This window comes from Platichthys flesus, chromosome 20 (assembly GCF_949316205.1).
Source record: "Platichthys flesus chromosome 20, fPlaFle2.1, whole genome shotgun sequence".
Classification (NCBI taxonomy): Eukaryota; Metazoa; Chordata; class Actinopteri; order Pleuronectiformes; family Pleuronectidae; genus Platichthys; species Platichthys flesus.
This window is the reverse complement of record NC_084964.1, coordinates 8,226,558-8,252,796: the sequence shown is the minus strand read 5'-3', so window position 1 is coordinate 8,252,796 and position 26,239 is coordinate 8,226,558. Positions and strand designations below refer to the sequence as shown.

At 41.8% G+C, this 26,239-nt stretch overlaps 2 protein-coding genes across 7 annotated transcripts in view; one reads left to right on the top strand and one right to left on the bottom strand.

The window, feature by feature from the left end:
• kctd17 (potassium channel tetramerization domain containing 17) overlaps positions 1 to 9,317 on the top strand; it is a 20,311-nt gene extending 10,994 nt beyond the window's left edge. The window contains exons 4-7 of one of the 6 annotated variants that reach the window (XM_062378891.1): positions 155 to 250; positions 1,380 to 1,505; positions 1,915 to 2,053; positions 4,305 to 9,317. In XM_062378891.1, the coding sequence (XP_062234875.1) occupies positions 155 to 250; positions 1,380 to 1,505; positions 1,915 to 2,013 (321 nt within the window). In that variant the 3' untranslated portion in view covers positions 2,014 to 2,053; positions 4,305 to 9,317. Of the gene's footprint in view, positions 1 to 151; positions 299 to 1,379; positions 1,506 to 1,914; positions 2,054 to 4,304 lie in introns of all 6 variants that reach the window. The other 5 variants (XM_062378889.1, XM_062378890.1, XM_062378888.1 and 2 more) reach the window with 5 other exon arrangements.
• On the bottom strand, positions 9,216 to 26,239 carry gucy2cb (guanylate cyclase 2Cb). Its single transcript, XM_062378886.1, has 27 exons — positions 25,761 to 26,239; positions 24,353 to 24,465; positions 24,032 to 24,099; positions 23,658 to 23,873; positions 23,241 to 23,362; positions 22,040 to 22,142; positions 21,207 to 21,321; positions 20,865 to 21,006; positions 19,745 to 19,827; positions 19,509 to 19,617; positions 18,498 to 18,579; positions 17,568 to 17,670; positions 17,401 to 17,460; positions 17,226 to 17,297; positions 17,011 to 17,115; positions 16,279 to 16,365; positions 15,301 to 15,433; positions 15,078 to 15,215; positions 14,816 to 14,892; positions 14,630 to 14,721; positions 14,335 to 14,493; positions 13,347 to 13,539; positions 13,088 to 13,262; positions 12,346 to 12,444; positions 12,059 to 12,153; positions 11,205 to 11,281; positions 9,216 to 10,332 (listed from the first exon to the last, which is right to left on the bottom strand). Exons 1-27 carry the CDS (start codon positions 25,960 to 25,962, stop codon positions 10,134 to 10,136), a joined length of 3,219 nt encoding a protein of 1,072 aa, XP_062234870.1. The 5' UTR covers positions 25,963 to 26,239; the 3' UTR covers positions 9,216 to 10,133.

Genomic DNA, 26,239 nt, shown 5'->3' with positions numbered 1-26,239 from the left:
GGTGTGTTGGCGCCTCCTGGATGAGCTGAATTGTATTAACCCCTCAGCCAAATGTAGTAAAGTGATATAAGAAATTTGTTATTTTTTGTTCCTTTTTTGAATCAACACCCCTGGTATGCATCCTCACCTTGGATCCTTTCTCATTCCCCAGCAGGTGCCCCCCAAGCACGTCTATCGGGTGTTGCAGTGTCAGGAGGAGGAGCTGACCCAGATGGTCTCCACGATGTCGGACGGCTGGAAGTTTGAGCAGGTCAGCGTGCGCACCTGCAGAAAGCCCCGCACCGGACTGCTCTGGACTGTGGGTTGGACTCACGCTGCTGCTGACCCTTTAATCTTGATCCCCTTGGCCCTGACCTGAGCACCGCTATTTGCACTTCCAAATGAGTTTAGGACCTCTAGGCTAAAGTAGATGTCGGCCATTGTCTAGATCTCGATTTATTGACCTTAAGTAGCACTTTCATTTAGGAAGTCCACATTAATTACACATGGTCTCAGTGAGTCTTAAAGGTTCTGCATTTCACTTCTTAGACTGCGAAAGACACTGGACTGCTACTTGCTCTTTACCCAGCCAGATAGTGTCCATCACCTGCAATGGTACAGCCTGAAAAAGGGGGGGGGTAGTTGCAACGCCGTTGTCGCCTTTTTATCCGGTTTAAAAATAGTAGCGGCAAGTGATTTAGAAATCTATATAGACAGTAACCACCCACTTTTAGAACAGCTCTGTGATTCATAAGTAAATTTACCATTAATTTTCCTCATTCAGAAAATCCTTATAACGAGATTAAGTGTGGAAACAGGCCAACCAGCTATGAGCCACAGTTGTATAGATTTTTTTAACAAACATGTTAGGGCGGCGTAATTATCTTTTTAAGGTGATGCCACTGCGAGAGATTTTCATTCATTAACAGCCTCTTGGGCAGTGATAATTAACCTGTTCACACTCTAGCCCAGGAATCACATTTAGACAACCCACCCTAACCTCCTCACCGTCTGTTTTACCCGCTGCCTTAGCACCCAGCTCCACTGCATGCTGCACAGCTTTGATTCGCACACAATTTCCTGCAGAGGCCGACCCACACTCGTTTCGCTGTACTCTCAAGAAAGACACGCTTCTTGTGGAGCCCACTGGAGTGTGTTACCGCAGGCTGTTTACCCCCACCCCGACCATGCATGAGCACAAAAACCTTAGTATGGGACCTCTCTCTCTCTCTCTCTCTCTCTCTCTTTCTCTCTCTCTCTCTCTCTCTCTCCTTGTCTCTGGCTGTCTTCTTTTTCTGCTGTTATCTCTTAATTCTCCCCGAGACTCACTCTGTCTCCGTCTTTCTGTCCCCCCTCTCCTCTGTATATCTTTCTGTATCTGTGTCGCGCTCCTTTTCTAGATGGTGAACATCGGCTCGTCGTACAGCTACGGAACAGAAGACCAAGCCGAGTTCCTGTGTGTCGTGTCCAAGGAGCTTCACACGCCTGGGTCCGGACTCGGGACAGAGCAGAGCCACAAAACGAAGGTAAAGCCCCTGTTCTTCACGAGCGCGTGACACACACACTCACACACACACACGTATGTTCTCAGTCTTGCTACAGGAACAAGCTGTGTGTCCATGGATGTGAGTGTGCTTTGATCCCGCACTCTCCACTGAAAGCTCCAAATGTCACCCCCTCCAAATGTCATTCACAAACACAATCACTCCATCATTCACACAACTCTTTCCTGCTATTATCGACCTCTCACTTTGTCCTCCCCTCTGTCTCTCACACTATTACTCAATATTCTCTCTTTTATATGGATATATAGATATATATCAGATTCTCACTGTCCACTCACTGACACTCATTAGCGTGTTCATTTTTTTGTCGTTTTTTTGTCTTGTTCTTTTTTTTGTGTGTTCTCCCCTCCGTCCTTCATGCGGAATGAAGCCGGCGGAGCTGCAGGAGGAGGAAGCAGCGAAGGATGAGGAGGAGGAGGAGGAGGAGGGAGGGAGAGAAACCACACCAAATGAGTGGCTTAGAGAATGAGGGAGTCATGTTGCTTTGTTCCAAAGAGAGGTGGGATTGGGTGAGGAACTGTGCGATAGATGTGCTAGTCAGTAGACCTGGTAGATTTTAGTGTGTGTGTGTGTGTGTGATGTGTACATAGATCCGGGGTGTTTCATGGCACTGTACTGAGTATGACCTCTAAGCTGTCCCTCTTTTGCGAAAAGATTTTCTTCAGCTCAAATTTGGCTTTGTGACCTGTGGTGGTTACTCAGCCGCAGCAGGTAAAGACAGACTGCAGGACTCAGCCCACAGAACCCGAAGCTGCAGCACTCCATTGTCATTCTTGTGTACGTGTCATTGTTGATATCGACTTAAGTTGATGAATTAAGTCATCTCTTTATTAAATCAATTTATATATATATGTCCACATTGCACCAATTTCGACACTGCACCTCATCAGGCCCTCAACGATACACATGCTATGTGCAAAGCCAATAAGATGAAGAGTTTTCAAGAAATTGATTTTCAAATACAGACAGACAGGGATTTCTGGAATTAGTAAATACACGATGGAATTTACATAACATGGAATTCGACAGGCCAATGCAAGTCTAGAAATGTTCTATGAGAAGATTCATGGAAGGGCTTCAGGGGCTTATTGAACGACATCTCCATCTTTAACATCAGCATCAACATGGAAGATTATTTTTATTATTGACCTGAATTATATTCCAGTCACACAAGCCACTGCAGGGAAACTACAAACACTGAGCTGCAGCGCTCTGCAGTGCACTGCCTACACAGGCAGAGGTGTAGGCTTGAATTCTCCTGATATTGTTACTCTATAAAGCCTCCTGACAGTATTTTATAGTTAATGTTGAGAGGTTTTCAAATGAAGTTACATGAGAATGTAAACCAACGGACCTACTGATGATATCAATTAATGCTGCTTTAAACAAAAAACCCTGCTGTTCTGATGCAGTCGACAGATAATTTATGAATTTTTAATCAGTGTTTCTGCAGGGTCTCCATAAGTATAAAAATGTTGAATAATCTGAATTTAAAGCCTTACAAAGTCCTAATTAGGTCTTAATTACATTTATAGTCCCTGGTGGTCCCTCACATCTGCTGGTGGTTGACAAGTTATCATTAAATTAGAGCAGAAGCACCTCAAACGTACAAGGGCTATTCACCGCCTTGTTATAACGTAAAACGTTTGTTTAACACTACTTCTATCACGCTTTAGAAGCTTTTTTTTTAAAGATTTAGTGTGTTGGTTCTTTCTCAACAATATTCAATATTAGCACGTAATAAAATGGTTAAATCTACAGGAAAGACCAACAAGAAACTAATAACCGAGTCTACAAACACAGTAATCTGAATTTATTGTAGTACACTTGGCCCTGGCTGCAGGAAAGACTATGGATGTTGTCTGCCTATGATTTGTGAGATAACGTGGCGTTTTGAGGGTTATTCTCTTCTTGGCGCTACTTTGACTTTTCTTCAATTGGGGAAGTTCAACTAATTCTCGGACTTAAAGATCATAAATCTTTAAATTCATTCAGTGTGGTCCGAAAAAGCCTTAAATTGAACTTTAAAAACTTCACAAGCCACGACAAAAAAAACACCAGCAGCTTCTCTGCCATCGTCCTTTCTGTTAAAGCAGACGTGTTCCTCTGCTGATCAAAGTTTTAGCGAGATAAAATCTCTGAATCATTAGTTGGCTCGCTTCATGAATCTTTGCTATTTGAAAAGTAAATTAAAAACCTCCCTCTTCTGTGCGGCCATAAAGGCCAGCAGCAGCTTGTATATTGAACGTTTGTATACGTGCACATGCTCAGTCCGGTCCAGCAGTCCCTGGCACATCCTTAGAGATATTGATTGAGCGCTGCGTCTCTATGGCCTCTCATTACCGGTGCTGTGCCATGAAATATCCCTGACCTTTTGGTGCAGCTGTAGTGTTAGATGTCCTTCCCAGTCTGTGTACATGCTGTATATACAGTCCAAGTGGAAAGTCACATACACACACAAACACAACACACAAAAGACACACTTAGACTGACTAGGACATATCAAATCAAGTGAATGTCAAAGGGCCACACACACAGACTTTAACACATGCAATAAGTGGCCACATCATGGCTGTGTATGTTTGTGTTTATGTTCCCAGCCATTGCAGCCATACACATCAGTCCAGTCACATTCCGTCACCATTTTCATCACCATTATCACCATCACAGCCAGAGTTAGATGATATAATGTGTTTCTTTTTTGTTTTAGATTGAGAATCTGCACTTCATAATGTCTCTCTCTCTTCTGTCATTTCACAGCTTTTCCAGATCCACGGGTCACGGATGTAAAATATCTCGAGAACTTTACTTATTTTCCTCGGAGGCTCATTACGACTTCCTGTACATTATGTTGTGTGTTGTGTCAACGGGCCGTCATCAAAAACTGAGTTGTAGCGTATTCATCAGCTCGCTGACAGAATTACAGATAACCAAAAAGGATTCGTCAAAAATATTTTTCAGTGAGATTTTATTGTTAAAAAAATAAATCATGTGTGCAGATCTTATATTGCTAAGTAGTGGAGCTTAGTAAATTATAACCAAAGATCCAGATGAAAGCAGACTGAACCGTGGTGCTTAACTAAGATCACCTTGATCCTGATTGGGTTTGCAGCGAGGAGGCGATCCAGCCGACATCGGAGGTTACAAATAGATCAGAACATGGACTCCAGAGGACGTCCGCAGAATTGGGTGCGGACACTCACCAGAGTTTACCTTTCACAAATGAACAATACAGCAGGAGATTCTCTGCCCACAAAAAAAAAAATCTCCAGAGCGTTAGCTGAGGGGTAACTTTTAAATTCCGCTCCGGATAACACGTTTTCGTTTACATCACATCGACACCAACGTCGGCCCTTATCCCTGCTGTCTTCTCATTTGATTGCACGAGGCATGAGATCTTGACAGAGTGCGCTGCATACAAAGCTTGTCTCTCTACCTCTTTGAGTCTTAAGCCCATTTTCCTGCAGTAGACCCGGGTTTGAATAAGCTCCGGCTCCGATTGACAGGGATTGAAACATGATACTAGGGTGAACGCGTTAGTTTGACAAGACAGCGAGGTGAGAGAGCGCCTCGGTTTCCCAAAGTAAATGTTGGTTTGAAAGAAGTATTACTGAGAGATGGCCTCCGTATGCAAGTCAGCACACGTTCAGTTTGCTTCTAGGTTTAGTTTTGTGCTGTGAGTGTGAGCATTGGTTAACACTAATTTGATCCTGCTGTAAATACTGTTAGCTTAGTTTATGTGGGTTTGATTGGCAGAGAGAGTCCAACAGGGCACGGATTAGGAGCACACATAAACCGCTCTACATTTCACCCGGCACCAGCCTGACACATACCTGCATCACCACGTGCACGGTGCACGCTCAACAGCAGCGTCTGCCGCCCTGGCCGTGATCCACAGCCAGCTTTCAGCCCCAGCTGACAGAGAGCTGTCGGTGTGCGTCAGGAAAGGCTCGAACAGAGAGAGGAGTAGAGGGTGCGTCAGGGGAGTCAAGTGTCCTCCGTCTGTGGTTGTTAGGATAAAGAGCAGCACTTAAATCCCACTTTCAGCTCAGTGCAGGTGTGTGGTTTAAAATAGGTTGTCGGTTAACGCGTGATCTCTACTTGCAAACTGTAGGAACTGCACTACATTGAGTCCCCTGCACACAACTCCTGACAGCTCTAATGACTTCAATTACAACAAGTGCAAGAGAATTCATTTGAGGATGTCGCTCTGCAAATTCTCCTCCCATGAGGATTTGACAGCAATCTGGAGGTGTAGCTGTTGGACGTCAGAAAGCCTGACTTTAAAAATCTGTTTTATCAGTAGATATTAATGTGTAAATACTAGGGTTGTCAAAAAAACAAATATACATTTTGATCTAATTATAGAAAAATAATACATCAAAAAGATTACTTAAATCAGACTCACTCTATGGTGCCTTTGTGATGTCATCTTCCTGTGTCTGGTCCGTCGGCGCTATTGCCCTCGACTGGTGACAAACTATCGATTCCCCCCCCCCCCCCCCCCAGTGGAAAAGATCATTAAATTCCTCCCAGTCACAAATGTCTGACGAGGACAGTTCAGACGAGGACTCAACTGATGGTCTCGTGTTGGAAAAAACAAAGCACAGAAAAAAGGCACACGCAGTTCACGTTGTTGAGATTTTTGCAAAGAAAGACCAAATTAAACACAAAGCACAACAACAGCACATAACCTTACGTTTACATTTTGTACATGTATTATTCAATGTACTGCTTAACTCAGCAAATACTGAAATGTGCGATTATTTTAGATTAATTAAGCACAAAGCATGTCAATTAATCAGATAGTTTTTCTTGACAGCCCTAGTAAAAACACTATTTAACCAAACCATTGTAGAACCAATGCTGCCGTGGAAATGGGGCAGTATCACCACGCACAGGTATCCGGTTAGCCAAGTAGAAGTTCCAAAAGTTAGCTATACTTGCCAAATCAGCTAAACTCGCCAACAGCTGTCTAGATACGATGGTCAACAGCTTTGCAAACATCCTGTCATGTATGATAATGAATGACTAGAATAAGACAGCACCCTCAACCTCATTTACTGATTTACGGTTTCATTTGTTGACAAGGGCAACACCAGATTTGGGATGGTGAGATCGTTTCCTCTTTCCTTCCCAGTCCTCACCCTGAACCTCTGTTCTTGCTCTATGGTGAGTGGATACGTTCTCCTGTGAGAAGTGTGGAACCGACCTATAGCCACAGCTTAAATTGTCAGAATCAGCCCCAGCGAGTTCAAGAGTAATTCTAAAGATCAGTCATTGTAAACTGATGGTTATGTCCAATATTCAGTGCAGTCGTGATAATGCGGAAAAAAATATTTTAGACTCTTTAGTTTGGTCCATGTCCCATCCACTAATATCGAGGCAGCATTTGTTACCTATACTGCAGCCAGCCATCAGCTGACCATCGAGACATTGGCTTCACTTTGCGAGCTGTCATGTCGTCCATCTATACCCCGGCGGCTATGGCTGAGGGGTAGAGTGGTCGTCCTCCAACCTGAAGGCCGGCGGTTCGATCTCCAGCCTGACCCATCTGCATGCCGAAGTGTCCTTGGGCAAGATGCTGAACCCCGAATGGCCCCCCTATAGAATAACAAAGTGCTGCGAATAGATGCACTGTGTGAATGTGTGAATCTAAAACTGTACTGTAAAGTGCTTTGAGTGGTCATCAAGACTAGAAAAGCTCTATATAAATACAAAACCATTTACCATTTACCATTACACTGAAACATATTCATTACGTGGGGCTGCAGAGGGCGCTGTTGCTCAGTTAAAGTTACATAGTGCTGCTTGAATTTCCTTTTCGCGAACTTTATTCTGATGTGGTTTGCTCCTTGGCCACAAAGGTTGGTCACCAGCAGAGAGATATTTTCTACGACCACATAGAGCGTTTACCGTCTGCAACTCGTGTCGACCCCCCCCCCCTTTGCTGTATAGTTCCTGTGTAATACTGACTGACCCACAACATGCAGGAAACACACAAATACGATAAGCAGTTAGAGTGTGAGACAATCGAAAATTTAGATTGTAGTTGGAAACTTTTTTTAGTAACATTTTGATTATTGAATCTGAAAAAAAACATGCGCAAATACAATAATATGTGTGCGTGTGTGTTATAAGGTATAGTGTCTTGTCCGTTTATAGCATAGAAACAGATGTATGGACCTTTAGGATCCTTGCAATACCTTATTAGTTGGACTAGGTGAATACAGTAAATGTAAGAATAGTGAAGATTCAGTTACTCATCATGCTTACGATAATCACAACAAAGCGGTAGAAGGAGGGAGACGACTGAAAGAGACAGAGTTTTGTTCCTTGTTTTGTTACTTCAGCTTTTTTCCAACTTGGATCATTCGGTGCCTTGAGGTCAAACAGATAAACTGGGCGTGTCTAAAGACTGTTGTGTCACATTCAACGTAGGCATCACCACATGCATTTTTTAAATCAGCTGTTTTAATATTTCAGTCAAAAACTGGTCTTTTGACCACCTCCCTAAGAGTCTATTCCAGGTTTGCTCCTTGTTTGAATTTGTAAATTGTTGTTCAAGCAGAGATAAAGGTGATACACACACTGAACATGCACTGGGATGTCTAATGTTTTTATTTCCTATCAGTATTCATGAGCGTGTTCTTTCAGTTTGAGAGCAGGACCTATTGATTTCACGTTCAGGTTTTGAAATGCTGTCACTCAAAACCCTTCGCTTGCACTCAAATGGCCCCTACTTTGAGAGATTTCGTGGCACATACTTCATAACATGTGCCATCAAAAGAAGCATGAGCGCTTTACAGTTTATCTGTAGAAGCGACAAACAATCTGAGTGCAATCACACGATTTGAAAAGAAGCACATGCAGGAGCTATTTGACTGCACGTGCACTGCAGGGTTTTGAGCTCAAGCGTTATAAAATATGAAATCACTAAATTCTGCTCCCACACGGAAACGACCAGCTCTTGAATAAAGACGGGGGACAAAAACCCGATGTTTGAGGTAATGCTGTTTGAAGCATCTCGTGTAGAAGGTTTTAGCTGTTTTGTATAAAACGTCATGCCTTTTTTGTACATTTTGTGTTGTCTAATTTATTCTTGAGGTTTTTTTTAATGCTGCAAAGTAAAAAGAACTTGGGCTTGAATTTTTTTAGTGGGGTTGGGGGTTGATGTTATCTGCGGGTGGGTTATTTTTTTATGTTTCACTGACCTGATCTTCAATAGTTACAAAAGAAAAGTCCTTCTGATTTTTGCTGAATTTGCTAGATTTTGTTCACATAAATGCTGTTGAACAGATGCCAACCCAAAAATAGTTTAGAGTTTTCCTTTCAAAGTACAAATGTATTAGCATTAGGTCAGTTTTATAAATCTTGTATGGTTTACTGGATTTACGCTGAATTGATCCACATGGACACTATTCTTTGAGGGGTTTCTGATGTACTATAGTTTGTTTTCACATGGTATTTAATGTGTAAAAGTCTAAACAACAGTGCTCTTTTATTACTCTTTCCAAAAAAAAAAAAAAAAACATCTTTATCTGATGCTGGAGTTCTTTTTCTGCTGTTCGCCTGATGTCATTGTTGAATGCAAAAAAACAATGTGACATGAATTAAAGGCCTCGGATAAAACTGCTTCAACAAACACTGTGTGAAAAAAACACATCTTCATCAATGTGACTATTTCTTTTATTTTTTTCCCCTTTTTGTACTTATTGTATATGAATCTCGCTGTTCTACAAAAATAAAACTTTGTTTTTTGGTTTGAAATAACCATTTGAAAATCATGTTTTTTTGGGGGGGGGGGGGACAGACATCACCGCCATCAAGCATTAGATCACAAGTTATCATACACAAGTATCTAGTACTTACCATAGAATAACAAAGCTTCTGTAGTACTGCAATTGTTTCCTCAGTTTAACACACAGTTGTTGACATAAATTCATATAGTTTAGGCAAAAATAGAAATGATCCATCATCTACGCGCCACTTATGTCTCCCACTGTCTCTCAGCTCTTTAATTCGTATACAAATCTCTATAGCTGTGATTATTTAAGCTAAATATTTGGTGAAAATGCCCTTTAAAAAATTTCACAGCTTTTTCCCTGACCACTTTATTCCACTAAATTTCATAATAATCCGTACAGTAGGTTTTTTGTAATCTTGCTTTAAAACGAACAAACAAATGAAAAGGGTTCAAATATAACCTCTTTGTCGAGGGTAACAAGGGATGTGAAAAAAGAAAGATCCATATATATATATATACAAGAATATAATATGGATGTGTTTGAATTGACAGAAAACCGGTCGATGACAGATTTCTTCACATTTGCTGCGGCACTTTAAGCCCGGGGTTTAATAAGGTGCACAAAAGCAAGTCAATTGCAAGATATTCAATTTTCTCAAGAAATAGCATGTCCACTGAAAATCAGCAATGCATCCTGAAATTAAAACAAACAAGCACCTTCCACGTCTTGGTCCATCAAGGCACTTGTTTTCTACAAATGCAGTATTGCAGTGTTTCAGATACTGCAGTCCTCTCTGCCTCTGCCTGCTCTCTCCCACTCTTAGTGAGAAGGCAGCTCGGGGCTACAGGAAGGTACTGAGCGTGTTATCGACGGTGGCCAGATGCAGGTACTCCGGCTCGTGGCTCTCACACTCCAACTCCTTTTCACCGTCCTCGTCCCCCTGACTCGGATTCTTCCTGCGGACAGAACTACGGGAGCGGCGCTCCAGACACATCAAGGTCATTTGGGCGAGGTTCTGCTGGAGCTGCTGGAAGTTCTCTCTACAGGAACCAGGACAAAGAACCAGGTTTGAACAGGACGGTGTAATGTCAAGCTAAATGTACAGAATGACAGAAGTAGTACATGTTTCAGTATAGAATTCTATGTATATAAGTACATATTCAGGTCACGTGTATATAAAGAGGCCAATGTGTCTCCATTGCCCCTGATGGCTGGCTGCATAATAGGTTATTAAACCTGCCATCTCCATGTTAGTGGATGGGACATGAAACAAAATAACTTTCAAAGTACGTTAAAGGTGGCAGCTGATGATGGACCCTTATTGGCGGCAGTGGACAATGACTGTGGACTAAAGTTGATCCTGATCTTGATGGTGGATCATGATCTTGCTGGTTGCTGACCATAGACTATGATTGCAGCAGGACTGCCTGATATATAGTACACTTGACATCTATTGCACTTCTGTCTGTCCTAGGAGAGGGTTCCCTCACATGTGGCTCTCTCTGAGGTTTCTACGTTCTTTTTACCCTGTACCCCTCTATGAGACAAATTGTTATTTGTGAATATGGGCTATACAAATAAAAGTTGATTGATTGACAGCGAGAGTCAAATAGAGTCTGACTCGAGATTGGTCAAGCTCTTGTTTTGGCAGGACCTAGCTGCCACAGCTCCGCCCCCTGATCACTACTGCGCAGACTCTGGCCTCGGCTCGGCAAGATGGCAGTGTTAGTGTCTGAGATATTTTGGCTTTAGTTGTAAATAGTGTGAGGAGGTGGAGGCAAGTCGACCATCTTTGTATACATTCTATGGACAAATAAAACCCTTGTTATCTATTATTGGGGATGTGGCACTAATTATCACATTTTATCCTGTTTGTTTGGTCCATGAGAAACAGTCATGTGTGTTTGCTTACGTTGTGGGGGGAGTTGGGAGGTTGTAGTCTTTTCCAGTTTCACCTGTTAACCAGTATGTTGTCTCTGTGCCCTTACCCTTAGAAAACACACACACACACACACAATATAAGAGTCTAACTCTAAAGGAGCTGAAAGACTCAGATGGGAACTTCAGCGAAACCACAAAGGATAGAACTTAACACGTTAAAACCCACACACACTTAGATTAGAGTCAAGATTCAATACTTAATTCTCATATCAACAAAGATTGGACTTTGACTTGATGAACTCAAAACACAGACAACGAGTATTAAACATGTCAAATCTGAGCCCTTTACCAATAGACAAACAAATCCTTTTACAAATGTTGGTACAAATTTTTCAAATAAGTAAAACATACGTTACAGTAAATAACACCTTAATGAAATGTATAGATAAGACACTAGCACCTGTAGTACGATGAAGTGACCCACAAGATAAAAACTGCATTATAAAAAAATATGCTATCTGTTATACTGCCATTCATTAAAACCTACTGAGTGTCCTGCAGTGTTAGATCTAGTGTTCATGAGGAGGTCAGCTTTGAGATAAAGGCTATTCTTCAATCTGTTTGTTCTCGCCTTTACACTTTTCAGTCTCTTATCAGGAGGGAGAACAATTAAAAGGGCAGTTATCTGGGGTGGGAGGGGCCCTTCTTTTGTAGGGGGGGGCTTTTTAAATTCCTGTAGTGGCGATTTTTGATCTGCAGTAGTACCCCCTTGTTAAATTGTCTCTCCTCCTCTGCAGACATATTCCTATACACACATCGTTGGCATCAGTGTGTGGCAGTGACTCCCCTGGAACCTGTTTTTAAAACCCTTTTGTGAATCTTTACCTTCAGATATGTTTCTCCTCTCTTCTCGTACTCAAACCTGCTGTTGGTCCTCTGCAGGATATTTACCGTCGATTCACTGAAGTGGATCCGCAGAGCTGCAGGATATGACAAGATAAAACCTCAGACATCGTTTTGTTTTTTTTAACCCAGGCTTAGCTGTGGTCAATATATTTAATTAGCTTGACTGATAGCCTCTGTTATTGCACTGGAGCACCCGAGCCAGAGGAGAGCGGTCGGCTGCAAGATTGTCAGTGTACGTCAGTTATCGTGTTTGCTTCCCTACTCACGATGTCCTGTTGACTCCAAACGAGACGCTGTGTTGACTGTGTCGCCAAATAAACAATATCTGGGCATCTTCATCCCCACGACGCCTGCTGCACAGGGACCTGGACACACACACACACACACACACACAGCCATTGACATATACTGATTTCCTGGAGCCTTACTCAAACCTTGACAATACTTAAAACCAACCTAACCTTAACCCAAACCTTAACCTAACCTTACCTTACCTAACTTACTTATCCTGCACCTTCATCTTAAAATGTAATGATTTACATTGGGGACAGGAAGACAAGTCCCCAATGTTGTGTGTGTGTTAACAGATTTAGGTCCTCACAAAATGATTAATACCTGGACCACACATACACTGTCGTACCCCCAGGACTTCAGAAGACATGACATTGACTTCCCTCACTCTAACCTTAACCCTAAACTTAACATTAAGCTTAACTTAAAACCTTAAATCTATCTTCACCTTAAAGTTGAATGATTTACGTTATGTGGAGTTGCTTTTTGTCCCTATAAGGAAGTCAAGTCTCCACAATGTGAATATGTTTGGTGACATCACATTGACTTGCATTAATTTCCCCAGAGATTAACTCTTAACCTTAACCATAGTTACTACTTGCCTGCCCCTAACGTTAACCTAACCCTACCACAAAATCTGTTAATGTGTGATTTGATTTTTGTCCCATTTACATTATTAAAGAATTGGGCATTGAACGATTAAGAAACATTCCGAACCTGAATGGATGCCGATGCGTATCCACACAGGGATGCCGGGCAGGTGTCTTAGCTGGAAGGTGCCCATGAACGCCAGGATGTCCAGCGCCATGCAGCAGATATCCACCGCGTGCCTGTTGCCGTTCCTCTTGGGCAGCCCGGAGGCCACCATGTAGGCGTCCCCGATCGTCTCCACCTGAGGACAGATGGACGTCATGCTGATGTCTGCAGATCTGTACTGTCTCTTCATCTGTCAATGGATTGTCACTGGTGTCAGTACCTTGTAAACATCGTGGTGGTCGACAATGCTGTCGAAACCCTTGTAGATGTCGTTGAGCATGTCCACTACTTCCATGGGTGTGCTGTACTGGCACAGGGTGGTGAATCCCACTATGTCACTGAAATATATGGTCACCTCATCGTACAGCTCTGGCTCAACCACACCAGTCTCCTTCAGGCTCCTCACCACCGGGCTGTGAGAGGATGAGGAGGGAACAGGATGATCAACCCCTTACATTTTATTTGTATAGCACTTTTTAATGCAAACAATGTAACACAAAGTGCTTTATACAATGGAAGCAATAACAACATTATCTCCACGCATCCATCCATAATAATACCAGGAAATGAGGAAGTATAATTATATAGGTTTCATAAAATTTGAAATGAAAAAATTTAAAGATATGGAGAAAAATCGAGAATGAAAAAGATACATAAAAATAAGCTATTATAAAGATAAAATAATAAAATGCTAAAAGAGGAGTCGGTAAAACCATAGATTAAAAAGAAGTAAAGTGAGCCAGAATTGAAGTGAAATCAATGACAAGAATGTGGGTCACTAAAGAATTGGAAAAATAAATAAATTTGTATTAAAAGATACATCTCTATTGCCGCCGAAATGAACAAATAAATAGACAGACAAATAAAAAATATAGTTTAATTCAACCCTGAAAAGAAAGATAAAAAAAAACTGTGTTCCCGGGTCAGGTCTGAGAGCCGCGGTGTGGATGACTGCCCTGAGAGCTCATTGCACTACTATTTAAGAAAAACATGCAAATAGAGAACAGGTTGCAAGTATATGGCTGCGTGGTGAGTATTTGGTTGTATGGTCAGTATTTGGTTATGTTGTGAGTATTTGCAGCAGGTTTTCCATTTGCGTGCACTTCTTGTCCAATTGAAGTTTTCTCTATTTGCATGTATCATTTGAGGTTGCTGCGCATTGAGCTCTCAGGGCCACCGTAGGCGTGTTCCTGTACGTGTAAACAAACCCAGGAAGCAGCATGAAGTTGAGGCAGTCGGCCCTGTCCCTCTCCGCCTTGTAGAGAACCGTCCTCTCCTCCACCAGGTGCTCCAGGTTTCTGGAGTACATCTGCAGCCGTCTGATCATGTTGTCCATGTAGCTCTCGTTGTCCTGGTCGTGGACTTTACTGGAGGACAGGGACGCAATCAACAGGCAAGATGGAGGAGGACATGGGAAGGAGCACTATTTGTTCCCTTAAACTTATTACAAATGTGTAGTCAGTCTCTCAGAGAGTCTATGTGCTACACACAAAAATAAATTACCTGATGATTTTCCCCAGAAAGTTTTCTACCCTCTTAAAGTCTGGTCTTTTTTCAGAATCCTCATCCCAACAGCTTTTTATTAACATATAAACCTGTAGTTGACAGGACACAAAGCTTTAAAGTCATATCAGACGATACACAAACAAAACTGAAGATCAAACAGCAACACAGATACTTATATCTCACCTCTGCTTCTTTCTCTGTGGCCGTCTCAAACTTAAGATCTGGTCTAAAGTAGGACATTATGACCCTGGACAGCTTTTCTGTTTGGAATCACATGGACATTATTTCCACGCTGAATCACTAAGGAACTAGAATGTCACTCAGCAGAGCGCATATGTGCCAAGTCTGTCCTCTCTGTTCTCAAAAGCAGTCACACTTACAATGCACACATTTCCGTGTCATGATTTTGGTCATTCTTAAAAATGTTGGTGTCAGTGTGTTGCACCTTTTCGGTCGGAGCAGCACTCTGTGTAGAATGTGCTCTTTCTCAGAACAATCTCCTGAGAGATGATGGCGAAGCTGTAGACATCTCCTTTCTGGGAGGTGCCGTGCTTCCTCAGATGCTCCGGAGCCGTCCACAGGTCTGAGAGGACCAAGAGAAAGGAGACGTTAAGAATGTAAGAAAGGGAAGGAATAGGTAATGACTCAATGGCTGTTGTTTGATTGACCTTCGACTGGGCTGAGAAAGCTGTTGCAGCCAAAGTCTGTGATCTTCACCACCATGCGGTTGTCCACCACACAGTTGGTGGACTTGAGGCGCCCGTGCACCTGGATGTCGCTGGCATGGAGGTAGGACATGCCCTGCACAGAGAATTCACGTATCACAGTTATCTGACACACACATGCTCCAGTGGAGGAGATCAGGAGAAATGAAGGAGGCAATGAGTCATCTCTGAACTTTAGCGACCTCTACTGGCAGCCAGGAGGAACTGCAACAACAATTCCCATCGGTATGATTCTCAGTTTGATCTCAACTTCACCAACAAGTACTGTGTTGTGGTAGGTTTCTTAGATACTTCAATTTATAAATTGACTAAATGACCAAATAGAGAAGTGAGATTTACATTTTGTTTAGCATTACTCTAGCAGCCTAGGGACTTTTATTTTGAAGAGTTGAAGGGTAGCTCCTGTTTTTCTTAAAACATGTGAAAATGTGCATTAAAATAAATTTTGAGCTTTAGCTCTCTGGGATATCCTGAGAAGAGTTCACTGAGAAGACAGAGTTTAAAAAAGAAAGATGTGTATTACAGTGGAAAAGTGTTGAACTATAAGTTAAAGAAACAAAGTACTCCTATTACGCCGACTGGTAATAGATAAAAGTCATTGATTACACACTTTACAATATTGATGGGGTGTGACTTGGTTTTTGTCAAAACATTCAGTTGACTAAAATTACAAAGTAATAAAGAACTGTAGTCTAGAGACAGTTGTGTTCAGGGCAAACTGTAAGTTGTGTGTAATTCAGTAACATATCAGAAGCGTGTTTGTGTTGAGCTGAACATATGGTGCCTGCTCTTCAGTCATTCATACACGTACACACTGTATTGTGTGCCAACCCCCCCCCCCCATACACACACACACACACACACACACTCCATTTACAATCTGATTCCTGAGTTGCATGTTGTGTTGAGTTTCTGTCTCACCTTGGCGATGTCGTACATGACGGTGACCTTGAACTCCCAGTCCATGAAGGTCTCCTCCGGGTATGAAATCTTGTCATTCAGCACATACTGGAACAAGACAGGAGCAGATGGTGTTTGTGCATGTGCGTGCGTCTTTTGTGTGTCTGTGTTTGTGTGTGCGTTGTTACTGAGATTCTAGACAAGGCCATTACTATTGTCTCCATGAGTTTAAAAGATGTTGATATATTAAATTACCTGTATTAAAGATTTATTATGTTTTGTATTTTAATGTTTTGTTATAGTTGGGTTTAGTTTTCATGTAAGCCATTGCTGGTTTCTACCACGCCCCATACACATTTATGTTTTATGTATTTACTTTTTGTGCAATAAACTTGATTAAAGTAATAAAACTCGTAATCTGTTGAGCAGTTTTTGTGTTATCTTGCTCACAACAGCAGCAAACAAATGGACAGGGGTGGAAACATAGCGTCTTTGGCTGAGGTTATCATGTAGTCTCTTGTTGACATAGTTATTTGATCTTTTTGTTGTTCTGATATTTCTGTGTTGTCAGTGAAAACACTGATCAGATACGTAATTGCTCATCATTCCCATCAAATCTATGTAATCATATCTGGGGGAGTGACTAGGTCGGAGCCTAGACGCCAAACACCAACCTGTTCGACTCTTGCATTAAACGTTTGATTTGCGAGTTGTCTGACTGATCTGGCCTGATTGTGTGCATGTCATACGTACCCTGAGTGACCCCCTTTCTCCATACTCAAACACCCCGAACGCGCCATGATCTAACTTCACTGTCCCATAAAACTTGGTGAGGTTGTAATAGTCGATTTGCAGGAGCTGCAGAGGAAAAGGCAAAAAAGACATGGCACAATGGCGAACTTGGAAAAATATAAACAAAGAAGACAACAAGTGTGTGTGTGTTTGTGTGTGTGTGTGTGTGAGCTTACCGCGTTAAGCTCTATCCTCTGCGTTTCACTGAAATTCCCATCTGAGTGTTTCAGCTCCTTCAGAATTACAATCTGAAAATATTGCAGCATCAGCGTTACATCTGTGTGTTGAGCACAGGGCAAACATATGTTGATTAAGTTGAAAACTGTTTTTAGAACGCAGTGTCCAATCTACCTTCTTGTCGTAGTTTGCAAGGCGGATCTTGAAATTTTGGTTGTTCCCCTCATCTTCAATCTGACCGAGGAGGATGAGGCACATTTGAACACAGTCAGTTCATTTAGTGTGTTCATGGTAAAGAATAAGGTAAACGCTGACTAAGAGGAGGTTTAGACATCCTTTACCTTCAGAGAGACGACATTGCGTTTGCTATTCTCCAGATGCGAGATGAGATCAGAAGCCATGTGTGACCAGCGCTTCCTGTGCAGACGGTCGGTCCTGTTCTGTCTACACATAGAGGCAAATGGCCCCAAAACACATGGAGATTTAAGGTCTAAAAGTTCAACCTCTGCTGGGATTCTAGCTTATGATTCAGTTTGTAATTCTGGAACCCAGAAGTGTGTATAGTAATAAAAAGCATCACATGTGATACTGATTTGCAAAAACGGTGTAGTTATTGATTTCTTGATTCTTGGCTATTTATTAATGTGTTTTGAACAGCTTACATCAGCCATGTGTAAATATAGACCAACCGCAGACTGTATGTAAAGAGATGGACGACACCACGGCCCCCAAAAAATGACGCTAAAGCATCTTGATTGCCCCCTGGGGGCAGGCTGCAGTATAGGTCATTAACCATAAATTAAACAATTAACAATCAGTTAATCTCAAAGATGGTTTATGTCCTTTTGGGTAGTTCTTATTACACTGGTGTTTGTTCAAGTGCAATTTTTTTCTGGTACGTTTTGTTGCGATTAAAATAAGGTGAAATGTCATGATTGGCAGCTGAGACTGACAAGTGATTGGTCACGCATATGCAATGGCGGGACCTCGTTACCCCGGCTCCATCCCGCTCAATTTTCTAGACTTGCACAAATACACAAGAGAAAATTCCTTGCATGTGTAAACCTGCTTGGTAATAACACCCGATTCTGATATGATAGGGTTTGTATGCAGGATATTTTGGCTACATCCATGGACAGTGGGAGGAAGTGAAGATGCTTTGTCTTTGTATACAGTCTATGTTTGGTCAACTTTTGAGCATTTAACAGTTACATTTTCCCAGGAATCTTAGACAGCAGATGGTCTATGTTGCTGTCAATGATAAGACTCACCTGTAGAAAATGAAGGCGATGGTGGCCACAACAACCACTGTGACAGACAACACTATGACCACGATGTTATGATAGTCCAAATCTGATGGTGTGAAGATAAAACACAAACACTGTTCACTGTTACAGCTCACAGTTGATGCATTAAGCAGATACTGATCTAACCACGGCAAAGGACATTGTCTAAGAACAGGAAACAGATAAACACAGGTGGAGCTGCCATGATGTTCAGGCTTATGAGTAGAATGATATGAAGTTATCAGCCGTTGTTACACTTATTGGCTCTTTCACTTCTCTGGCTCCTAGCATCCAATCATATCTCTCTCCCTGATTCGCCCCTACCATCGACCGTCCACAAAGATGGACAATATGACAAAAGTGAAGTCGAGGTCATAAATCCTGTCTCCTCCATGTTAGTGGATGGGAGCTGGACCTAAGTAAGAAGTCAAAGTAGTTCTTCTCCAAAGATGCTTTCTGTCATTTTAGGCAGTTCTTGTCATACTTATGTTGGTCCAAGTACACATATTCTGGTAAATTCACAATTAATTAGTTATTTTTTGCTTAAAAAACAGGGAGAAACATCATGATTGACAGATGAGACTGAGTCGCAATAAGTCGAGCGCATGTTTTGGCAGGACCATAATACCATGGCTTCATCCCTTGACCACTACTGCACAGACTCTGGCTCCAAATCTGTAAGATGGCAGCATTCATTTCCAGTCTACTTGGCTTAATTTCTGCATAGTGGGAGGAAGTGAAGAAGCGACCTTTGCCAATGTGAGTTTTTGGTGTGAAAAACACTGAATGAAAGCACGATATATTTTTGTCTGTAGGTCCATAGGTGGCCTTCAACCATTATGAGCACTCCCACACAAATGGTCAAAACTGACCAGATTGTGGCAATTGCAAACAAAAAGCCTCAGTTAGCCTCACCCAACAGTTATGGGGTGTGTGTGCGCGTGTGTGCGTGTGTGTGTGTGTGTGTGTGTGTGTTTTTTTTGTGTGTGGCTATACCGCTATTTGGTAGGAAATTAGGAAGTCTTTGTCCCCAGATGAAGGAGGGGTCCACCTCAACCACTGTGGTTTTGTTGTCTTCAGTGTCGAACGTGAATAAAGTGCGGTACTGAGGATCACATGAGAGGAGCAAATGACAAATATTTCAGAGAGGTTCAGCAGGGGGTGACACTCGAAGGATAATGAGTGCTTCTTCTACATCACTGCTAAATGGCTAAATAATTGGCAAAAACTACCTTGCTGTCAGTGGTGGTGTAAATGATTGTGAGGTTCACGTCTCTGTCTCCATGCCTGTCCAGCTTGTAGATTCCAGCAGATCCTGAGCAGACACAGATACATGGCAGCAGAAATCATCACCTTTCAAGTGTTTTGCCGTTAAAAACCAGGAATACAAGTCAACATCATAACCAATAATAACAAGATAAATAATTAAACTACAGCCTCTCCCCGATTGAGCCTCACACTCAGTTACACAGCAGCTACATACAGCTGCAGCCTGCAGGCTACAGTATAACATGTCATGTCAGTGAAAGACACAGAAGTGACAGCAGTCGACAGCCTCCATCTGTGAGGCCTCACAGTCGTCATCATCCCCTCTCAGGGGCCACTGACGTCATCTCGTTGGTGTTTTCACAGAAATTTGGAGGCTAGAGCAAATCTGTGAGCAGTTTCAATTCAACAACTTCAACTTTTACAGTGTTTGAGTGTTTTACACAGGATATGTTCATATCTACATTTATACAAACCAAACAATTAAACTGTACCAAGGGTATTCAGCCAAACCAATGTGGGGCAGTTGCTTGACACAATAGTTCTTTGAGATAAATGCTAACAGTGACTTGTTCTTAAATCTCATTCGAGAAGTTTGAAACGTGCTAACCAGTTGACACCAGTAAAGATGAAGGGCATGACAACTGCACAAAAGGGAGGAGAAATCATCCTGATGGCCCCCTATTGGCTGTCTGCAGTACAGGTCATAAATCCAGCTTCTTCCATGTTATTCGATGGGACATGGACCAAACTCAAAAGTCAAAGAACACGATAGCTGATTCAATTTCAAAGATTGTGTCTGTTATTTTAAGTGTGGTTTATTTTGTTATTTCTCGACATATGTGCAACATGGCCGCAGCCGTAACTGGGATATTTAGGCTTAATTTTTGTATTTCAGATACATTTTTAATGCGGAGACACATTATCCAAATTTATATGGTCTATAGTTTTGACCAAAAATTTTGGTCTCTAAAATTTGGTCTCTAAAAGATAGAAAAGTCTGACAGCTGTTTTAATCATTAATTGCATTAGATGTTAAGATTCATGTAACAGCCTCATTTGCTCCTGCTTTGCCTCCCTCCCTACCGTTAAAGGTGGTGTTCCGGAAGAAATTCGCATTGACATACTCCATCTGCTGAATCTCAGACTGAGGTTTTTCAGCAATCACCCTCATCACCTGGCCAACCCACAGCACAGAATCATGATAAGCAGCCATGTAGTCGTTCATCTGCAGAGAGGGACAGAGTAATAGATTAATGGTTGGATCTGCTCTCTGGATCTGGTCCTGATATGACACTGAAGATTATTCACAGTGACGGGACCACTGATGTTGTGCCATGAAAACCAGGCACCAGGAAGTCACTGCATCTGGCTGAGAAATAGTGCCCCCTTTAAAAAACTTACTAACACTATTTCCTGTGTCCTCACCGTGTTGTTGTCTTTGAGGTCTGGGTTGATGGTGTACTGTCTGGTGTTCGGCATCGTCAGCACCAGCACGTTCTTCATGGAAGGCAGTGATGTTGTGTTGGTGTAGTATTTATCACTGTGAGAAGGCAGGAGAAATGTTTTTAAAGGGCCCAGTGTGTAGGAGATCTATTAGCAGAAATAAACAAACTCCATGCTGGATTGAAAAAGACTTGAAAGAAACTAGCGAGTGAGACCATAACCACCTATCAAGAAAATGTTTAAAACAGGTAAGGGGTCATTTTCTCAAACTTTAAAACTAATTGACTATTTTTTTCCCCAACTAATGCAGTGGCCATTTGTCGGCAATCATAAAGAATGTAGGTTTACATGTTATATGTAACCTCGGCCACTAGATGTCTCTGAATCAATACCATAAACAAAGAACTAGTTGGAAGTAGAAGCAGCATAGGATCATGGGAGATGTCTTCACCACTATTTCCAATGAAAATCTACCCAATGCAACTCAGGTGCAAATCTGAACCAGTCCACAGAGTTGCACAGGCTTCAGCGCGCAGGCAGGAAACACTATAAACTCGGTAGATATCACTTTTACTTGTGGAACGCATACAGCTGGGCTCTTCACACAGAGTTGAGAAGCATGTTGTGATGCAAGTGCATGATGATGTTGACATAGAGAAGGACTTGGGAATATGGAGAACCATTTGTGAAGCTTAAATAACGGTGCATTACAATAAGTGCAAACACACACAGAAAGTACCGCAGACAACAAGAACTATGAAGATGCCTGGAAATTAGCGGAGGAAAAATAAGAGATGAAATGAATCAGCACTGACTTGTAAAGATCAATAAGGATGAAGAGATTTTCACTGCTGTCCGCCTCCGGTGTGCCACGTTTCACCTCCAGCACGTCCATTGGTGATCCACACATGATGAACACTGCAAACATAAAATGTAACGGACAAACTGCATTTACACCACTGGTGACAATGGAGAGGGGTGTCAAACCCTCTGTTTGACTCTTTTGTCCTGAAAGTCCATTTCAACCTTGACAGTTAATGGCAAACCACAAATCACCCTCTTTTATGGCTGCATCTGTGGTTGAGGAACGATTTGTTCTTTATCTATGTATAGATATAACCTGAAGGTTAAAAGCCTAACTTAAAGTCAACTTAGAAATGTATACTGTAAGTAACACAATACTGTACTCTATGTATTGTGATCATGTGGTGAATTAGGGATAAAATATCCAATCTTATGAGCATCAAACATTAAAGGTCTGTCAGGCAGAAGGAGATCTGGAGTTATGACTTGTAACTGAGGACCACATTAACTTAACACGATAAAAACGAAATAAACTTAATCTTTTGGTGTGTGATATGTGTCTTTCAGAAAATGTAACCACAAGCTCCAAATTCAGCACGAAGATCAAAGTTCTCCATCTGTGCTGTTTTGCGACAGTTTGTATAGTAAATGGGAGTATGACCAACACAAACAAATGTCATGGTTGTAGCAGCTGAATTGTGTACAAAAGTCAGACGTATATAAAGATGGACGACACATCTCAACTTCCTCCAACTATCCAGAAATGAAGCCAAAATATCCTCAATACAAACACTGCCATGTTTCACATTTGGAGCCAGAGTCAGTGCAGTTGTGATTGAAGGATGGAGCGGTGAGATCCTGACAATTCATGAGCTCGGCCAATCATGAGCCAGTCTCAGCTGTCAATCATGATGTTTGGCATCATTTTTATAGCCACAAATAACTAATTGAAACTAAACCTACCAATGGAATTAGAACCTAAACATATAACTAAAATGACAGAAACCATATTTATGAAAAATGTATTTGGAGGACATAGATGCTTTGGCTTCACTTTGAGGGAACTGCCATGTCGTCCATCTTTATATACAGTCTATGGTGCAGACACAGTGTCTGAATATATTTCCTGGCTGCTTGAAAAACTTGATTTAACTCAATAAAATACAATATTGAAATAAATGTACTTATTCAGTCAAAAAACAATACACTTACAGTTGCTGACCCTGTTTTTTGGTGATTTCATAACTTCTCTCAGTTCCTCTGGTTTGCGCAACATTTTCCTTTTAATATTCTGGGCAAACTTGCTTGAGTCTGCCTCCAGGGCATTTATATACCTGCAGGAGAAAATCACAGAATCCCTCATAAAACATAGAGTCAACAGTCCTCGTCCACACTCCAAGCCACATCATATTTTCAACATTATCGAGAGTTTCTGTCTGCTCACAGAATCAAAAAGAAAATGGTTCAATACTGTCTCAAGTCAATCTGTGGTGTTATTATTTAAATGTTTATGAGGACTTTACCTACAACTGTATCACATTTCAAATTTTGTTATGTGGGTTCTTATCTGTTGATCGTACAATAGAGTGACTTAACATTTATTCCCCCGACGTCTGCGTGGCAACTCACCAAAAGCAGTCCTCAGTGTTCTCCTGCTTCTTGTAAACGTAGGCTGTCTTCCACACAGGTTTGATCTTGTTATCCACTTTCCAGAAGTGGATGAAGAAGTCGGAGATCTTGCGTGCTGGTGGCAGCAGACGCTGCAGGTTGAGTGTGTAGTCGCAGGAGAGGCCGAAGCTTCCTGCAGACATGATGGGTGTCCTGAGCCTCAGACCCTTTTCCGCACTGACAGACAGAAAGAGAGAGAGAGAGAGAGAGAGAGAGAGAGAGAGAGAGAGTACGGCAATGGAGGGGAATACTTATTCATACTATGGAGATGTAAACATATGTCATTTTCTGTTAGATTAACCCACTCTTGACATGACTTTGTAAAAAAAACTTACTCGACCATTTGGAAGGTAGCGAAGGTGCAGGTGGGCCCAAGCACCGCACATCCCAGGTTGCCGGAGCTCTGCAGGAAAAAAGGGCTGAGTGAGTTTTTGTCGAGCTAAGGCTTGGAGCACTGATGCTTATTACTACTGTTACTATAGTAATTCCCAGGAACGTCAAACTGGGAAGCAAGAGATGATACCGCTATGATCTGCCCCCTAGTGGAAATAGCTCCTAATCCTCACACTTTATTCACATGAGCAAGTTTACACGTAACTGGAAGAAAAACGTTTAATGATCCTAAAGTGGATATAAAGGTTTAGCTGCTCACTCACATTGAGGTTTCTTAGCTCTTCCACTCCCTCACATTGGCTGCTATGGCAGCCTGGATATCGATAATAGGTTGTGTTGAACCCGCCGTAGTTGGCCGTGAGATTAAACCCAACACCTTTATCAGAAGGAAAGAAGAGAAAGACAAACATTTTCATTTTATATGATATTGACTTTTGGGTTGTAGATGTCATCAGACCATTCGTTAAATCCCTTATCAGAGCAGCAATAATCCAGACCTATCTTGATGATCATAACATGACACAGCAGGCCTGTTTTGGCTGGTTGTTCAAGCTTTGGTTCCCTTGCATGTTGAAGCATTGTAATAAACAAAATACTCTATAGATATCTGAGTGTGAATGGTGGATAACTGTACACTCCAAAGGGGAAAAAGTTTCTCGTTCTCTGCCAACTTCACTAAACTTGTAATGCTAACATTAGCTTAGCAGCTGCAGCAAGGTCTCTTGGCAGAAGTTTTTAGTTTAGCAAAATCAAGAGTAGCTCCCTGGAAAAAAGGCATGAGACTTTTTCATCTCTGTGTTTTGAAATGATGGTCCCTTGATTTCAGACAGATTGTAAGAAGATAGACAACATGAAGGCTCCCCAAAGGAGAAGCCAACAGGTCATAGACCCTGCCTGATGTGCATGGGCTAAAGTAAAGAGTCAAATTCAATTCAAGGATGTTATCTGTCATTTAAGCTAATTCTTGTCACACTGACGTATGCTCAAGTATTTATTTTTTGACATTTGGTTTTATTTAGTTATTAGAGGCATACAAATGGGGCGGGAGGAATTAGAAATGCCTTGTCTGTCCTGATGTACAGTCCATGTTCAAAACTAAGGGCTTTGAGATGTAAGCTTAATGTATCACTGTCCTCACTGTAAACTGTGTATGTAAGAATAAAGGACTGAGTGGTTTAGTAAGTCGTCAGTTGATGTGCAGGGGCCACTGAAGCTTTGTGTGCAACGACCTCTCTCAAAATGGTCCGTAGGCCTATTGCTGAACAAAAAATAAGTGCCCATGACTAGTTTTGCCCCTGGGCTTGAAGCAGGTTAACCCAGCCATGTCTAAGTGATTCAAAGCTAAATATTTACCGAATATTTTCGTTATCATGCCACACAGAGATCAGGGCTTGCACAAATCATTGAGCAAGCATCGTAGTTGATTATGAGCGATTAAGATAATGGATTGATAATACTTGTTTCCTCAGAAATTCCTCAGTATTGTATTACGACTTCCTTAGAAGTCGTAATACAATATTTAAACTGATGAACCATAACTCTGATCACATGCTAGACATTCTCTGGCCATATTTACTTATTTTGCTCTAAATTAAATCTTTAGTGCTTTAATGCTTTTACTTCATCAATAAGCTTTTTAAGTCAATGTAAAGACTGAATGAATTTCGTTACCTTGTGCAATATTGATGGCTGAATCTGTCTCCACGGCTTTCTCTATTTCTCCTCGCACATACTTCAAGCTCCACGGAGACTCCTGATCCTCCAGCAGGATCACGTTGATCGTGGTCCCATCCAGACACTGTGTGACGCCCCAACACGGAGCAGCCAGAACCCCCAGGATGCACCAACACAACCACACACAACTCGCGCTCATTTTCACCTCTAAATATCTATATTCAGGGTGTTACTGATAATCCATGGTCCGGTAAAAATACTCCTGACCTACAGTCCACGAGTCTATGGTGGAATAAACACTCCCAAGAAAATAGATAAAGTTGTGGAGCAAGCTGCAAAGATGAAGTTGTCTTCTCTACCACGACAGCACTGACAGTTGTTCTTCACACAAACAATACAAAGACCCTCAAGTCCTTATCTCTCTGCTCGCCCGACTCGCTTCCCGGAGTCACATTTCTTCTGCTCCCTTACGAGGT

Coding starts and splice junctions, on each gene's coding strand:
- gucy2cb (XM_062378886.1), bottom strand. CDS start 25,962: ATGAGCGCGAGTTGTGTGTGGTTGTGTTGGTGCATCCTGGGGGTTCTG. Junction 19,828..20,864: donor CCGGAACACCACCTTTAACG/GTAGGGAGGGAG, acceptor GTGTCTGCTCAG/GATCTGCTGGAATCTACAAG. Junction 12,445..13,087: donor ACGCATCGGCATCCATTCAG/GTTCGGAATGTT, acceptor GTGTGTGTCCAG/GTCCCTGTGCAGCAGGCGTC.